General features: G+C 48.2%; 1 protein-coding gene across 1 annotated transcript; it reads left to right on the top strand.

Moving 5' to 3' along the window:
• The first annotated feature begins 2,097 nt into the window (after positions 1-2,097).
• LOC133351697 (non-structural maintenance of chromosomes element 3 homolog) lies at positions 2,098-16,982 on the top strand. Its single transcript, XM_061567110.1, has 10 exons — positions 2,098-2,349; positions 4,043-4,135; positions 4,257-4,320; positions 6,064-6,143; positions 6,931-7,025; positions 8,410-8,483; positions 9,178-9,220; positions 10,483-10,545; positions 13,018-13,132; positions 16,243-16,982. The coding sequence occupies exons 1-10, from the start codon at positions 2,296-2,298 to the stop codon at positions 16,306-16,308; spliced, it is 747 nt and encodes a 248-aa protein (XP_061423094.1). The 5' UTR covers positions 2,098-2,295; the 3' UTR covers positions 16,309-16,982.
• The last annotated feature ends 793 nt before the right edge of the window (positions 16,983-17,775 follow it).

Raw genomic sequence — 17,775 nt, 5'->3', positions numbered from 1 at the left:
ATAACGTGAAGAACCAGTGGCATCTACATGTACATAAGGTGAAGAATCAGTGGCATCTACATAAGGTGAAGAATCAGTGGCATCTACATAAGGTGAAGAACCAGCGGTATCTACATAACGTGAAGAACCAGTGGCATCTACAGGAGATTATCCAACGTTTAAAGCCATCCCCCGTGTTTAGTGTACATGCCGTGCACCATGTTTACAATCGACAGGAGTAAAGTTGGACCTAAGCAGACATCGACTTACGAACAGACCTCTGGAACCTAACTCGTTCGTAAGTCGAGGAGTCCCTGTATTCGAATGCTGCCGTGGTACAATACTGGATAAGGATTATTATTCTTAGGTTTTTTCGGTAAAGTCACGTAGGTAAAAAATTTAAATAAAATAATAAAAATCACGACGTTTCGGAGGCAACACAAGCTTCCGTCTTCAGGTGGAACCGTCACAGCACGATTGCTGTATCAAGTAAAGCTTGTGTTGCCTCCGAAACGTCGTGATTTTTATTATTTAAAAAAATTTTGCCTACGTGACTTTACCGAAAAAACCTAAGAATATGAATCCTTGCAGTCACGAAAGCTTCAAATCTAGAATTAATGGATAAGGATTAGTTCCACTCTATTTGTTCCAATAGAGGTCTGGGGTTCGATCTCCCGGCACGGCAGTGTGAAACATCGCCTCTATCCATCGCAATGTGTCACACGATCACCAATGTCTATACACCGCAGCTCTCATGAAATTGTCTTTTCCGAGACCAAGGTTCTCTGCAAACCTCCTGGCTACCATCAACGGTTTGTACACGAAGGTATACAAATATACAAACACAGACATAATTTCAACCGTGATGATGGTTACAAACTGAGTAATCATTGGAAAGATGTGATTAACCATGCAAAAAAGATTTAACTACACTTATTTGGCCAATCTTATTTGACAGACAACTATTAAAGGTTTACCATGTTCAGTTGTTTTCTCCTTTTCACAGGTTGAGTCACAAACCGTACCTCTCCATAACAAAGGCTCACCCTCTTAAGCCTCACCTTACCATATGTGTAGGGGTGTTAAAGAGAGGGCCCGTTATGCATGGCAGCCTATGGAAAACAAACACAGTGGGCGGGGCTACGTAAGTGCACGAGGAGGTGCCCTCTACGACGTCCGAGCCAGACACCCTGGGGGGGGCTGGTTCGAACGTTATGATCCCCCGGGGCCCCACCCCTCAGGGAGGGGTTGGGTATAAAAGGGGATGTTCAAAGGGCTCGAGTCAGTTATGTTTAAGCTAAGGGAAGAAGACTGAAGACGTCTTAGATAGAGCCCTGGACTCCCCTAGTTCGATGTCCTTTTCAGGGCCGGACAGGACTGAGCCAGCGGCGTGGTCCCGAAAGCCAGAGCCGGTGCTCTTGTAAGAGCTGGTCTGGAACTCCGGGTACCGGGCCCGACTTACCAGTGTCGGGCCAGTTAGCCTCCCCTAGCCCATTAGTGGAGGATTCGGGGCTAGGACAGAGTTAGCTAGGGGTGTATCCCGAGTTATACGGGTGAGGGGGCCGATACCCCCTCGAGTGTGTATATGCCCACTGTCGTATTGTGAAATAAATATACGTGTGCCTCAACCTCGGCGTCAAGCGTCTTCACCGGTACTTCATATGAATAAAAAGTGTGCTGCACTTGCCCCTTCCCCCATCTCCAATCATTATATAAACGGAGTGGTAGCTCCTGCAATCTCTCATTTACTTGATACAGCTGTCGTGGCTGTGACGGTTCCACCTGAAGACGGAAGCTTGTGTTGCCTCCGAAACGTCGTGTATTTTATTTTACTTTTATTAATTTTAATGTTTTACCTACGTGACTTTACCGAAAAAACCTAAGAATATGAATCCTTGCAGTCACGAAAGCTTCAAATTTAGAACCGCAGCTTTAGTCTATGCTCGGAAGGAGGCGGGGTAAAGTTCGGCCGGTGTGGAAGAGTAGGCCAAATACCCTCGTCGACAGCTCCCTTCTCGGTGGAGTTCGTTCCGCCATCAGTGACGGCGTGGGTAGAAGTTGCACGGCTGCGCCTTTATCCTTGCAGAGGCAGTCACGTGTTACCCGGAACCTTTAAGTGTCAGTTCCCTGTTGCACCCCGGACGAGGCACACAACCGCGGCCTTGCCTCGACTGGCTGGGCGTCTTCCCGCCTATCTCGTTTAAAAGTAGCGAGTGTTTTATTTTGTTATTAAGCGGTAATTAGTCTAATTTTTGTTTATTTATATAAGATTACTTTCTAATAAGTTACGAGGAGCGTTTCATTGGTTCGTCAGCTATGGCGCACAGCCGGACCGGGAAGACTAAAGTCCCCGCCTCACAAAATAAACGGGTGAGTTTTTCTTTATTACGCTGCAGTATTTAACAACATTTAGCATTTAAGTTAAACAAAATAGAAGTTGAGAAAGTAATACAACAGCCCCTCGGTCAATCCACTGCTGGACGAGGGCTTCCCCACGCCGCGTGTCGGTCACGGGGAGTTGTTTGGTCATACTTCACATCTTACTGGTAGGAACCTCCTGGTTACACCAGCCCACAGGGGATTATTGTGTCCGTCCGTCGTGCATCCAAAATGGGTGGTGTGGGGCTGGGTGGGGCTGGTTGGGGGGTGGGGAGGGGCTGGGTGGGGCTGGTTGGGGGGTGGGGAGGGGCTGGGTGGGGGGGGGGGAGGGGCTGGGTGGAGAGGGTGGGGAGGCGCTGGGTGGGAAGGGGCTGGGTGGGGAGGGGCTGGGTGGGGAGGGGCTGGGTGGGGAGGGGCTGGGTGGGGTGGGGAGGGTGGAGTGGGGAGGGTGGAGTGGGGAGGGTGGAGTGGGGAGGGTGGAGTGGGGAGGGTGGAGTGGGGCTGGGTGGGGAGGGTGGGGAGGGGCTGGGTGGAGTGGGGAGGGTGGGGAGGGGCTGGGTGGGGAGGGTGGGGAGGGGCTGGGTGGAGTGGGGAGGGTGGGGAGGGGCTGGGTGGGGAGGGGCTGGGTGGAGTGGGGAGGGTGGAGAGGGGCTGGGTGGGGAGGGGCTGGGTGGAGAGGGTGGGGAGGGGCTGGGTGGGGAGGGTGGGGAGGGGCTGGGTGGAGTGGGCTGGGTGGAGAGGGTGTGGAGGGTGGGGAGGGGCTGGAGAGCAGACCTGTTCTTCACCTGAGGACGGCTGCTTGCGTTGTGGCCGAAACGTCGTGAGCATTTTATTATGTTTTATTTTTATTATTTTATTACTTCCCTTCTACGTGACTTTACCGAAAGAACCAAGAAAGATGAATCCCTGCAGTCACCAAAGCTTTAAATCATAGATGGCATGTTCATTGTGCAGCTGCACACAACCTTGAGTGATTTTTTTATTAACATTTATTTCGATAGGAAATGCATTTCTTGGCGAAAAGTATTCATGGCTCTTTCAGTGAATAGAGCTGACATGATGGTTTTTCCTTGTATTGATCACAGTCCATTGTATCTTGTATTGATCATTAACTTGTATCATTCATATTCTATTGTATATTAAGTTGGCCATAGGCTCTGGTGGCTTGCATACAGCAAGGTGTCTTGTGTCCAATGTTGACCAAAGTCTCCTGTAGTTTATCAATAACCTATTTTGTGTATTACATTAACCACAGGCCCTTGGGTCTTATGTAACCACTGTGTCTCGTGGCTTGAGTCGAGCACGGTATCTTGTGTCGTATTGATTCCAGTCCCTTGTGTCAGTCAAAAACATTCGCTTATGGCTTGTGTTAATCACAACGCCTTATTGTCTTGAGTTGGTCAAAATACCGTGCGTTGTTTTCTTATCACAGTTTCGTGTTATATTGATAACAGTTTCCTTCAGGCTTGTGTTAATTACAGTAACTCATTATTGTGTTAATCACAGTGCGTTGTCCGATCTCAAACTCAGTCCGTTGTTGTGTCAATCACAGTCCACTGTGTTGTGTACGATCCAGTCTGCTGTGGCTTGTGCGTCAGAGCATGGTGGTTTACGTCTCCTTTATCATAGTCCCACGCGTCTTGTATTGATCAGTCCCTTGCATCTTCTTTGTTTTTCACAAAAGCGAATGGACGAGGACGACGATGAACCAGATTCCTCCATGCTGAGCAGTCAGTGCGCGGAGCAGAACATCTCGCAGAAGCAACTTGAACAGAAAGTACGACACCCGGGCTACGCGCATGCCACTTGCCGGCTCGCTTGTTGTGCACATGGCAGCGATTGCAACACGAGCAGACTCATTCACGAGCTGCGACTTTGTGCATGTGTGCGGATCGCAGGTGAGCGAGGTGATACAGTACATCCTGACTGTCGACCAGAAGAAGATCCCTATAAAAAAATCAGGTGTGTGGCCATTGTGTGTGCGTGGCTGTGTGGGCCTACGCTGTGGAGAGCAGTGGCATAGTGGTTGGCGCGCCACGCTACGAAACCATCAACTTGAGATGGATTTCCACTCACAGCCAACATTGGTCATCAGTATCTGAACTGGTCGTGGGCCTTACCTAAGTCGACTCAACCTTTCACTTGTACCTGGTGCGGAGTGTTTAAAACATTACCTCTGTCATAATGAGGTGAGGTCATCACTGTCATGATTATCATAGTTTTTATTATCATCATCTTTGTCATTTCCACAACATAATTCTTTGTGGGGCAACCACCAGAAATTTGTCTGCAGATGTGTAGGCTATGAAGCAGCAACAAATTAAATTAAACAAATGTGGAGATACCGGTAAACTCTCCAATGACCAAATTATCCTGGAGATTATGCTTGGATGGGCAACCTCCTTTCGTAATTTGTGGCTATACTGTGAGCAGCAGAGAGGGCAGTTCAGTAAAATCAATTAGTGTGCTGTGCTTCTACGCTGCCCCACCTTCATAAACCCACACTGACCAACATGGTGAAGTATGGTCAAATAAACCCCCACGACCCACACGGCAGAGAGATGCCCTCATTCAGCAGTGAATTGACAAAAGAGTTTTGCACGTACATTATTCAACTGTGATTCACACAAGACACAAGAGACTGTTAAATACAAGATTCAGGCATCCATAGCGTGATGCGCACCCCCTAAAACATGAATTGGCAGTTACGCGATTCATATTTTAGGAACATTTCACAATCGCGTTATGCGTTTCACAGCTACGCACTCAATAAAAACAATAACATTGTGAAATTACATTTTTCTGAATAAAATAGGTTTCAATGATAACAATTGTAAGTAAAAGAAAACAGTTCTGATGGCGTCTCCGCGTGATGGCAGGGTCCAGTGTCACGGGCTGGGCGTAGCCATCTTGGATCTGCTACATTTGTTTGCATCATGCGTGCTGCATTCAAGAAGCCCTGAAGTTACTCCTATTTGTAACCTATTACATTTATACGTACTTTGTAAATCCAGGGCTAAAATAATGAAGTGAAATTGCTTAATTTTTATTCGATAACGCACCTCCACTTAAATTTCGATTGAAAGTTTTCGTGACTGCAGGGATTCATCTTCTTGGTTTCTTTGGGTAAAGTCACGTAGAAGGGAAATAATAAAAAGAAAACATAATAAAATAAAATATTTTATTATGTTTTATTTTTATTAAAATAAAATATTTGATAATGTTTTATTTTTATTATTTTATTATTTCCCTTCTACGTGACTTTACCGAAAGAACCAAGAAGAGGCACCCCCACTTATAAACACGTATGTCTGGGATAATAGGATTCATTCAGCGCGATGCAACTTACGCGCTGTTTTTCATCAACGCATGTCGCGCGTTCAGGCGAAGGATGCCTGCACTTTATCGATGCGACACAAGGGACCGTGGATTAACATTAGGGATAAGACACTGTGCATGCCGCAAGAGACTGTGAAGAACAAAAGCAGGAGAAGAGGGTAGACAATAAACAACGGCACGGCTTTGCTCGATACGTCAGCCAGTAGGCTTTTATTTAACCTTCATCTGTAGAGATGGTTTGGCTGCCCGTACTCGGGTCACACTTGCAAACGGGACCATCCTGGTCTCCCAGTGCTCGCCTGGTTAAAAAAAATGAAACTTGAAACCTGAGCTATGCTCGTGTTGTGCCGTTGGCTCCTGCTGCAGATATCAGCAAGAACGTGCTGAAGGACCACCGTTCTCTCATCAACACGGTGATGAAGATGGTGATCAAGAAGTTGAATGAGGTGTGTGTATGAGTGTGTGTGTACATGCACCCCTCAACTTCCCATTGGTCATGGGGCAGTTGGAGAGAGAATGGAAAGTTGTCTATACTTGGGCAAGGACGCTACTGGGCAGTTCTAGGCAGTCGCCCTGGAACAAACACGGAGAGCAGAGGAGTGACGCTCGCAACAATGAGCGGAGCGCCAAGCTGCTAAATTGCAGCAAGTTGGCACAGTAGAGGCTAGAGGTGGTGCATCTGCCAGTCATCTCAGTCAACCCATGGCACCTGGGTCTGTCCCGTGACGTCCTGTCAGTGAGCCTTTTGACACTTCACGTGGCCTCGGAGTGCACCTGGCCTGGCACAAGCGCCGTGGTGACATCACCGTAACTTAGTGGCAAATGGCAGTTGTTGATGTGCGTGCACATTGGGGAGTGATAGTATAGTGGTAAGTACACTGGTACGGATTCGGCAACCTTTGATTCCCGCTCAGATAATTATTTGATTATCTGAATCAGTCCTGGGCCTCTTCTAGGTCGACTCGGCCTTAAATGAGTACCTATTGCGGTGTGTAAATATCAGCACTGGGGAGACAAAGGTGGTGAGGTGTGGTGTTGGCCACCCCACCCCCTCATGTACAATGCCGGCCTTCATAGGTGCTCCTCGCTAACAGCACTTGTCCCAACATTCTGTTAAAGGCTAATTTATTTTCTATTTTTTTACGTGTGGTATCATCAGCAGTTTCTCCATGTGTGTTACGAAAGGTGTTTGTGTACATGACCATGTGTTTGTTTTTGTGTATACGTGTGCAGGTGTTCGGGATGGACTTGGTGGAGATTGACTCCAAGTTGCACTCTTTCATCCTCGTCAATAATATTCCCAATTCAGGAGAAGCCTTAGCTGACAGGTCCAGCCTGCACTGCACTGCACTCGACGACAGCACAGTGTATCTCACTAATTGTACTGCGTGCGTATATGAATGTTGAACGTCTTTCACACCGTACGTAGCCAACCGTGCTAATCGGAGGTGCGGGGGAAGGACGACACACTAAACACAGAAATTAGTTTGCGATTTAGAAAATGAGTTTTCAATTGAAATAATGCACTGCAGTGTGATTGACTCTCTACTACCTTCAGTGTATTGCTTCTCTCTGTTCATGAGATCCTCTCTTAGCTTCAGTGCATGTGGACATTCACCACACCACATTTCTTCGGGGAGAATATACACAAACGATAAGCAGACAATGTCTAATTCACATATCAATCTCGATATGAATTCAGCAGCATCATTTCAAGCACGGTTTTATATAATTTTGTGTCGAACTGAAACCCCCACTGTGTAAGCGGGGAAGGATCCTTGCCTGCAAGATCGGCAGTCCACCAGCATTGAATCTGTTGGAACTAGTCCAGTCTTTGCTTGTTTTGAAACAATTCTGATTAATTTGTGCACTTCTAGAAGTTTGTGGGTCTGTGGTTGATGAGTTGTATCAGAAATATTGTTTTAATTTAGAGAGATGGCAATGCGAAGTAATTATATTGTCTGGTTATATATTTTTTCATTACACTCTGTCACCGGGACTAATCTTGGCTATTCATATCAATACGCTATACTCCACTAAGCCACTACTCCACTAACGAAAACGCAGTTGGGACCTGTGGCATTCTTTTCTTTTCTTTGCATTATGAAGCTTTACTGGACCGAGTGCAATTCCCTTCACTCCGCCGTGTTGCACTTTATCCTGTAATGCATTCGGTACTCGCCAAATACCTTGTAATGCAGGATTCTTGAATTGGGTGGTCTACGGGCTAGACGTGACCCATAAAAGCCACACTACGATCCGCAGAGATAAGGAACAATTTATTTAGTGAGATGAGAAACAAGTGATAGATGGACATAAGATGTCATGAGACAAAGATAAAGATTGAGATTGAAGCATGATATAGAGGCTAGAGGCCTCAAGACAAGAGGTACACATCAGTGTTCGCATGCACAGATGTGACATCACAAGCCCTTAATATCTGTACACGTGCCACATGATGTCACGTGGTCCACCAGAACATGCCAACTTTAAGTGGACCATGGGAAAATATAGTCGAGGAACCTTGCTACAATGTGCCCAGCTCTCACGCGATATATCCTTGTCTCCAGTAAAGCTTACAAAGCATAACCCCTTTTGCACCGTTGAGATTGTCGTGAATGCCAAATATGTACCCATTGAATTGTAGTCATTTATTGGAATGCGCCCGGAACTCGCTGTGCCTGATCTCTCGTTCCCGCTTTCCCCCGGCAGTGCGAACGAGAAGCTGGGGCTGCTCATGCTCCTGCTCAGCATCATCTTCATGAAGGGCGGCGTCCTCAAGTGCGGTGCGCGACACACTGCATCGCCACTCAAAACACTCCAGAGGGGGGGGCTAACGACGGCCTCCTCGATTCGCCAATTTATGTCGAACTTTAAGCTTGCAGATACGCGCATCAAATCGTAGGTGTGCGAGATTGCGTTGTTCGATCCATCTGTGTTTCGTGTAATGGGTTGACATGACTCCCCCTCCCAACCAGCAGAAGTTGCCACATTGGCTTTATCGAGACCAAAACATTCACCAATTGAGTTATCTTATATTTTTGTGCTCTAAGATGAGTAGGCACTTCCAAGGTATCCGCTAGTGTTTTCAGCAGTTAAAATCAGGTTTGCCTTGAAAACTAGACTTATGGGCTAAATTGGATTTTAATAATCATTTACGGCCCTTAATCCACAAATGGATGATGGTCGGCCCACGCTTTGTCAATCATGGACTTTCTTTTACCATACTTCACCATGCTGGCCAGGACAGGATGGTGAAGGGCGGGGTGCCAGGATCTGTTCGTAGCTCCATGCGTGATCCACTGCACCCCTGCCGCACCCACCCCCAGACTCTGACCAAGTTATAAATAAGGATACCCTCTGTATCTCATGAATATTTCCACTACAAGTTGAAATATATTTAGTGGAACTACACCACTGTGAAAATAATATCAGTAATTACTAAATTTAATGCACGGCAATGTTTTTTTTTTGTTACAGCAAAGCTGTGGTACGTGCTAAAGAAGTTTGGAATCGATCAGAGGTATGTTGTCCTTCATTTTACAGTCCACACGCTGTTAGTGTTGTGCACTTAAGAGTATTTGGCTGCTATAAATTTCCACTTAACCCACCTCGTTGAGCTATCATTTGTGGCCAGGTCACTTTTGAAAAAGAGCTATATAGCTGAGTGGGCCTTACCTGGTAAAAAATAGTTTATTGTTCATCCGGTGAATACAGCCCTAGGCCATGTGTTCTGGGTTGTCTCACATCAGTGAGAATCTCCGTTCATGACAAAACAAGGCACCCAGGCAAGACGGCTTGGGATATTGTCCCACTAATCCCAGAAAATTTCATGCGTTGCTTTAGTTTGGCTGTTGGAGCATTTGTCATTGGCACTGAATGGTAAGAATCCTTATTTTGAACTGGTGTGACGGCAACTTGCTGCGACCCACAGTACCTTAAGTAAGTTGCTTGTGAAGGCATCCTGTTTCTTAAATGTATAATTATTAGAAGTAATACAAATTAAATTCTTCTGTTGCGAAACTCCCTTCCCGTGGGTGTCGAGGTGCAATACTTTCCAGGAGCATTTGGTACAGCAAACTGCAGCATAATCTCCATCTGTCCCGTCTGTGTGGGAAATACTGTTACTCGTACGTGGGGGCTTCTCCCGGTGCCCCGGTTTCCTCCCGCTTGTATAAACACTCATGAATGAGCTGTAAACGTCTTAATATATCCACTCCTTTTTGCAGATTGTGCAGGGATGTGAAATGCAGTTTCCATTAATTACTAAGAAAGCAAAAAAACACACCGATTACTATTATTCCTAACTTGGAACCTCATTTGCCAGTAAAAAATATGATAATTGGTTTTTTACCCTTCTATCTGGCAACAAAACTGACACCTTTTTTTTTGGCGTCATCTGGTCCAACCCATGTGAGACTAGGCTCTAAGGAAAGCTGTCTTGGGTGTGGACCAATCAACTTCAAGGACAGTGCATACATTATCAGAGTTATGTTTTTTGTTTGCATTATGACTGCAGGTATTGTGGTCTATGCAAACATGACTCCTTGTAAAAAAAAAAGGTGTCAGTTTTGTTGCCAGATAAAAGGGTAAAAAACCAGTTATCATATTCCTAACTTGTTTGATTTGCGGTGATTCCCAGCCATCGGTCGCACATGAGTAACCCTGCTTGGCGCTAGCCGCTCCCAAGACAGCGCAGCCGAGGTGCGCATAGCCCTGGGCGTTGGGGCGGGGAGGGACACGCTCACCGTCTGTGACCTCTGTTCCTCCACGTCCACCCCACAGCACGCACCACATCGTGTTCGGAGACGTCAAGAAGCTCATCATGGAGGAGTTTGTGCGGCAAAAGTGAGTGAGGTCGCTTCTATAGTCGGGCACGAGTCTTAACGGGATTTGCTGCTCAATTGAGCATTGAGACGGTGTTCATCTCCTGCGTGCAGCCCTGAGCCAGTGGTGGACATTTCACATTCCTATGGAATCCGATGAGCTATAAAGCTTTTTCTCACAGATATCCAGTCCTCTGGACATATGGAATCTCTCCATACGACAGCCGCTGTTGACTTCCTCACAAAGTGGTATTTATGTATTGACCCTGGCGGGATGATGGGCTAAGGCAACCCCCTCCCCCCATCATCGCCAGCAGCTTGGATCCTTCCGAGTGTGAGCAGCTTGCGCTGCTTCTGAGCCACCTGGCCGTGTACAGCCCTTTGTCACTCCGCTGCTGGATGGGGGCCTTCTCGCGCTGTACGGGTTTTCTATTTTGGACCATACTTCACCATGCCGGTCAGCACGGTTTGCTGAAGGCGAGAACAATAGGCGTTGGCAAGTCCAAAACTCATCCCAGTTATCTACACGATGAGGACTGTCCAATGTTTGCGTCGCATCTGTAAATAACGAGCGCGCGAATAATACATTTGCGTGATCGGTGTAATCAGTGCGGATGCCCCGAGCCTTGGGCCTTCGTTTAAACTGCACCGTAGAGTAAACCATGAAGGGGGCCAGCCGTGATGACGGGGGGGGGGGGGTGGGTGAGGAATCCTCCCCCATCGCACCGCCTCGCGGTCCCATCCACTGGCTCCTTCAAACACAGCATGACCTCAGCATGACCTCAGCATGGCAAAGCGTGGCATTGTGGACACCCACGTTCCTTTGGCTGACTACAATTGAGCACTCGCCTCAGTCTAATCCAACAGTAATGCGAAATGTAATTAGTGCTCGCTGTTACTGAGCGTGCTAAATGAGAAGCACACCATGGTTAGGTCAAAAATATTGCCCTCGAGTATCCAATTAGTATGGCTTAGGTGCTCGTAGTGACGGATAAATGTTGTTAGCAGCACGTTTCAAAGTGTGGTAGGCCTCATCTGGCTGCAGGCCAGATGAAATGAAGCCGTGGGCCGTGTAGAATGGAAATTGCGGGCTGGGTACAGGCTGCGTGCCTTAGCTTCCCCACCCATGGCGTACACACTGGTGTTGGTGATATACGGAATGTACGCCGTGCGTGGTATTCGACTCGCACTAAGCACTCTGCCTCAATGTTCAGGGCGCTCAGCGGCTGGGCAACACGCAGCGTTGTTGAGCAACAGTTTGTTCTCGGAAAGTTTAAAATAATTGTGTTATCTCTGAAACAGCAATGGGTGGGGTATTTTGGTACTCCTCTTCTTGGTTCTTTCGGTAAAGTCACGTAGAAGGGAAGTAATAAAATAATAAAAATGAAACATAATAAAACAATTTTCACCTGAGGACGGCTGCTTGCGTTGTGGCCGAAACGTGGTGAGAATTGTTTTATTATGTTTTATTTTTATTATTTTATTACTTCCCTTCTACGTGACTTTACCGAAAGAACCAAGAAGATGAATCCCTGCAGTCACGAAAGCTTTAAATCGAAATTTATATTTTGGTACTGTCACCAAAAGGAAGGAGAGATGTCGATGTTTTATGAAGACATCTCAGAAGTGAAATTCAACAAAATGTCAATCCCCTTGGCTGTCCCAGCGTAGGGAGACGTTTATCCAGCATTGAATCAACACGCGGCTGTTAAGAGCCCATTGAGGCCACAAGTTGATCTTTGAAAGGATACCAGATTTTAGTACCTCCCGGGTAGGTGAGGTAAAGGAGCAGCCCTGAAATGTCATGCTCGCGTCACTGCTGGTGGAGGGGTCTCCACGAGAGGAAGCTCTAGTATTTTTGCCAACTCGTTCAAGCTGGCCAGACATCATTTTAAAGAGGTGGGAGGACCCACACTTTACCCCATCGTATGCGACCTTGCCAATAGACTAACTGTAATGTACCCATTTTATTTGATACTGCTGGTTGGACAGGGGTGGAGGGATGGATTTAATAAACTTGTCCCACTGTTATAACTGCCACACCGGGGAGATCGAATGGAACCGCCGGCAACCTCTAGATTGCAATTCTATCGCATGCTCACCATTACACCACGGCAGCATCTATAGAGCACGACATTAAATAAATTGTGATTAAAGAGCGTGTGTGTGTGCGTCCCGCGAGTAGTAGTGTTGGGGTTATCGCGCTACAAAACCGGCAACCCGAGTTCGATTCCCGCTCACGGTCAATATCAGTGACGATTATCTGAACCGGTCCTGGGCCTCCCCTAGGTTGACTCACCCTCAAACGAGTCCCTGGTGCGGTGTGTAAACATCGCCACTGGGGAGGCGAAGGTGGTGCTGGCCAGTCACTCCCTCGTGTGCCATGCCGGCCTTCAAAGATGCTCGCGAACAGTACTTGCCCCAACAGTCTGTTAAGGCTATACGGGGGGGAGGGGTCTTTGTCTTTGTACCCACATGTGTCATGCAATTCCAGGTACCTTAAGTGCTCGCGTGTTCTGCACACGGACGTCCCGGAGTTTGAGTTCCGCTGGGGCGCCCGCGCCGAGTGCGAGGTGACCAAGATGAAGGTGCTCGAGTTCACGGCCAAGGTGCGCACGATCGCCGCTTCTACCGCGCGGAGCTACGAGCCTATTTACCGGGGCTGCGTCTAAACTCGTCAGATATTAATAATAATACCGTTTATAACGCGCGCAATGTTGCGGACCAAAGACGCAATTCCGAGGTGCGGAACCGAGCTCCGTGTCGAGATCGCCTCGCGCAGTGCAGTGAGCAGACTCGGTTAAATGTCGAGCTGAAGAGATGTGCCTCGAGATGGTTTTGGAACGAAGAAAATGAATGATCGTTAAGGATGTGAATAGAAATGGTGTTGCAAAAGACGGAGGCTGCAATGGAGAAATGACGAGAAGCGAATTACGGTCCTTGTCCTGGGAGTTTCCAGGAGGTTCTGCGTCGTACTCAAAAATTGTAAATGTTGTGGATTCACTCTTCAACACACCGGTGGGCTAAAGTAGTGAACTATTTGTCTTTTGTCAACGTGACACTTTTTTGCTGATTGGCCGTGTCGGGTGGTGGAGGGTTATGGAACATTTATTAATAACGCGATCTAACCCAAAAGCGTTGATTATGAATAATATTGGTCGCGAAAGCCTAATACGTGTTAAACTACGAAGATGCCTACGACCCGTAGAAGTGTAAAGCGTCAGCAGAGGACTTTGGCACGGTGGGTAGCCGGAATTGGGGCGCGGTCACAGGCAAGCGGTCTCGAACGTAATTCTGGTCGAAGGATGAACAGGGAGTCAGGGCGCGAGGGTCGCAGGGGCCGTAGGCAACTCGGGCAATGTGAGTTTGGAGGCGTCGCAGCTTATTTTGGTTGCTCAAAGTGGACCGCACGAGGACTGAGTTGCAGTAATCGAGCTACGACCCAACAGTGCTGCAGGCGAGAGTATTTGCGATGTTGGAGGTGATGAGCGGACGTAGATATGGTGGAGGGCCCTGGGATGATAGTTGCAGGACTCGAGAACACGGTTGATATGAATGTTAAGGAGAGAGTGGGATCCAGGGTGACGTCGAGAAATGTCAGATGGTCGGAAAATTGAATGAAGGGACCAGCGATTGAGATTCCCGCGGGGAGAGTGAAGCCAGTCTTTGCCTAGTGCCAATTAAGATGGCCTCGGATTTAGTTGGGTTTAGTGAGAGGTCATGATATCGAAACCAGTGCTGTAATGCAGTCGAGCGGAAGGACGGTCCATGCCCAGTATGTTTGGAGATTTAATGGAGGCGATGAGAAGAGTGATGTCGGCGTAGGAGTAGAAGTGGATGCCGAAGCTGTCAATCAGTTGGCCAATGAGAGATGAAGAGGCGGAAAACAGCGGGGGACTCGAGACTAAGCCCTGAGATACTCCGCATGTCAACGGCATTTTGTTAGATGAAGTCGCTCCCAATTTTGACGGTGAAACACCTGCCGGAGAGAAATGAGGAAATCCAGTTTAGTGCAGTCCCGCTGATCCCGAAGTTGAACTGGAGGTGATTGATTAGGCGTTTGTGGTTCAGTGTTGAAGGCTGAGGACTTGTCAAGGCTGACGAGTAAAGCAATAGAACCGGAATCGATGTCAAGGATGTCGTCCAGGATCTTAGAGTGGTCTATGTTGAATAATATTTGCGATAAACCGATTGAAAGGGACAGAAATTCGGTGAGGATATGAGCTGAGGCTTGAGTTGGGCGAGGGCCAGACGCTCGACAAGTTTGGAGGTGGTAGTGAGGTTTGTGATCGGATGATAATTAATTAGACGGGTCAGCAGCGTCCAAGCCAGGTTTTTTTTTGAGCAGTGGGGAAACCTGGCCGACCTTTAAGGTAGGAGGAAAACAGCCGGTGGAAAATGAGGTATTAGCAATGTCGGTAAGAATGGTTGCAAGTTCCACGGCGCAGTGGTCAAACAGATGGCCAGGGACAATATACAGAGGAGATGTCTTGATGTGAAGTGAACGGATTAGGGCCAATACATCATTTGAATAAACTGGTGTGAATGAGGACAAGAAGAGAGTTGGGTGGATGGAGGGCAGGGTGATGACGTATGAATGGTGAGCGATGACCGCAACAGTGGTGAACTTGTTAGTGAAGGTTTAGTGTGATGGCAGCTGGTCATTGTTGGAAAAAGATTCTCCTGGGTGGAGCAGAGCCTTAAGGACGTGTCCGAGGGTTGCGAGAGGCGGTTTGGATACGGCAGGAGATGTTCGCAGAGTGTGAGGTGAGAATTAGTGCGTTTAGCTGGCAGCGCACGTGCTGCACCCAGGCAGCAGAGTGATCATCGGCCAGCAGCTCCGTGCAGCCGATAAAATTAAGCAATGAACAGAATAAGATGAGAATAAAATTAGGGGTATATAGAAGAGAGGAAGATAATGGGGGGACTGAATAACTGAGCTCAATGGGAAGGAGACGTAATGCTGGAGAAGTCGGATGGCAGCCAGCTCGTGCACCGTCATCTTCAGAAGCTAAGGCTGCTCAGAAGAAGAATGAATGAATTTGCATTCATATTGTGCTCTCTCTAGAACGGAACTAAGCGCCTGAGCACAGATATCCCCCTATTGGCAGTTGTCCCTGTGTGGCACAAGGTGACTCTAACTGGCTCGGCGATGGGCATTTTGTCACGTCAGTTGGGGCCGCCAGGTCATGGGGAGTGACGTGTTCGCCGCTTGTTGCAGAGGTTCAGGGTTCAGCGGCCACCCTGGTTAATACTACGGGTGTAATAAGCATGATAGTACTACCATGTGCTGTCTGCAATGGACGGTAAAGATCCCCCTGACATAATTCGCAAGAGAAGGCTATTTTGTGTGAGGGGGGGCAAATCAGGCAAATTAAATGACACCGCAAATTGCTCAATCGGGATTATACATTCACAATTATCGCCTTTTGCTGGCAAGCTGATGTCCCATATCACGATTTCAAGTGAGACTCATCCAAGGCTCTCGAGTTCTCTCACCTGGTTAAACGAAATCATTTGAAACGATTCCTTAAAGAGTGCTGTTTTTTAAATTGATAATTTGACCCAAGATTCACATTGTTGGTTGAGTAACATGGAATGCCTTTGCGTGTGCAAATATTTTTGCGAGTCACCAACCCGGACAGACCCAGCTGAAATAATTCCCTGTGGTTATCTCCCACCTTTTTTGCTGCACCCCCCCCGCCCCCGTCCCACACAGATGTACCGCAACGCGCCCACGGACTGGGCCTCGCAGTACAAAGAGGCGGTCGAGGCGCAGAGCTGAGCGCAGGAAACTCAGCTAGGAGTGTGTGGCGGTCACACACTCGTGGTCACGATTCCACACTCGTGCGGGCTGTGGAGGTCGTACCAGGTGTGTGCGAGGGTGTGTCATGGTCCACGCTCGACAATTTACTACTCGCATTCGAATACAAACGAGCTCGATCCATGCTGCACGCGCCTGCGCGATTGTTAAACGCATCCCAAGTGGCGCGTTAAGCCATCAACGCTGTCTACGTCATGTTGAACATGTGTACACACGCACACACCGAGATCTTAATTTGAATGGGGGGGGGCAAGGAGGAATTTTGTGGAATCCTTGGTTCCTCCTTGCACCTCTTCAGTGGTTCTCTTTGAGAGGGAGCGAACACCACGTGGCTGCACTTTACAAGCTGAAGTTATCATTATAATTGCAGACAAAATATATTGGCTGAACTTTCATTTTGACAGGGCATAAAAATGGCACGACTGTGCGATGCCGTAAAAACACTTGCAAATAGTTGAAATATGAACTGATTTCCATGTAGCCATTCCGTGTAAATATCCGTGACGAACTTTTTTACATTTAACGCATTTTCTGTGAGCGAATGGGGCAGCGTTGCAGCGTTTTTTATTCTTTGTGAGCACGTCCGACCCGCGCTCGACCTTATTCACACGTGGAGAATATCTAATAAACGTTACTTTTCGTCACAAGTGCCGGCTTTCCTCGTCCCAGTGTTTGTCGCGTCGCTACACTCATTCTCAGAAGCGAGCTTCACACTCGGGGCGCTCTGAAAGGCGGTGTCCAAACACAGGCCGACCCTGCCCCCCTGCCCCCGCCCGAAGTTGGCCAGATGACCGTCTCTCACGTGCCACTTTCACCAGAGCGCCGCGGAAGGCCGAAGTCTCAAAGGTATGCAAATGCGGCATAGACAGACGGACGGACATATTGGGTGGACCTGAGAAAGGATGCAGTGGATGGACGAATGGACCAACAGAAGGATGGACGGACAGATGGGCCGACGGACACACTGGTGGATGGATGGAATGGACGAACAGAGACAGACAAATGGAGGGGTGTCACCCCCCCCCCCCCCCATTATTCAGCACTGCAGGGCAAGGATTATGTATAGAATTGTGAAACTCCTACTGATTACACCGGGCTACACGATGGATGCCAGGAGATGGCAGTATAGCAAGTGAGTTTATACTGGTAGGAACCTCCTGGTTACACCAGCCCACAGGGGATTATTGTGTCCGTCCATCCTGCATCCAAAAATGAGGGGAGGATGGGGAGGGGCTGGGTGGGGAGGGTGGAGAGAGGCTGAGTGGGGAGGTGGGGTGGGGAGGGGTGGGGCTGGGTGGGTGGGGAGGGGTGGGGCTGGGTGGGGAGGGGTGGGGCTGGGTGGGGAGGGGTGGGGCTGGGTGGGGAGGGGCTGGTCACCCCGTGGTGCCCTTATAAAACTCAACGTTTAACCTACTCACGCCGGCTTGT

This window comes from Lethenteron reissneri, chromosome 38, assembly GCF_015708825.2.
Source record: "Lethenteron reissneri isolate LAM-NWPU_2019-01 chromosome 38, ASM1570882v1, whole genome shotgun sequence".
NCBI classification, from domain to species: Eukaryota; Metazoa; Chordata; class Hyperoartia; order Petromyzontiformes; family Petromyzontidae; genus Lethenteron; species Lethenteron reissneri.
Note: the sequence above shows the minus strand (reverse complement) of the source record. Positions and strands in the feature narration are given on the sequence as shown.

Bases quoted from the DNA above. Each gene is read 5' to 3' on its own strand.
- LOC133351697 (XM_061567110.1), top strand. From the start codon at position 2,296: ATGGCGCACAGCCGGACCGGGAAGACTAAAGTCCCCGCCTCACAAAAT. The intron at 10,546-13,017 runs GTGAGTGAGGTC...ATGCAATTCCAG, and splicing joins GAGGAGTTTGTGCGGCAAAA to GTACCTTAAGTGCTCGCGTG. The intron at 13,133-16,242 runs GTGCGCACGATC...CGTCCCACACAG, and splicing joins TGCTCGAGTTCACGGCCAAG to ATGTACCGCAACGCGCCCAC.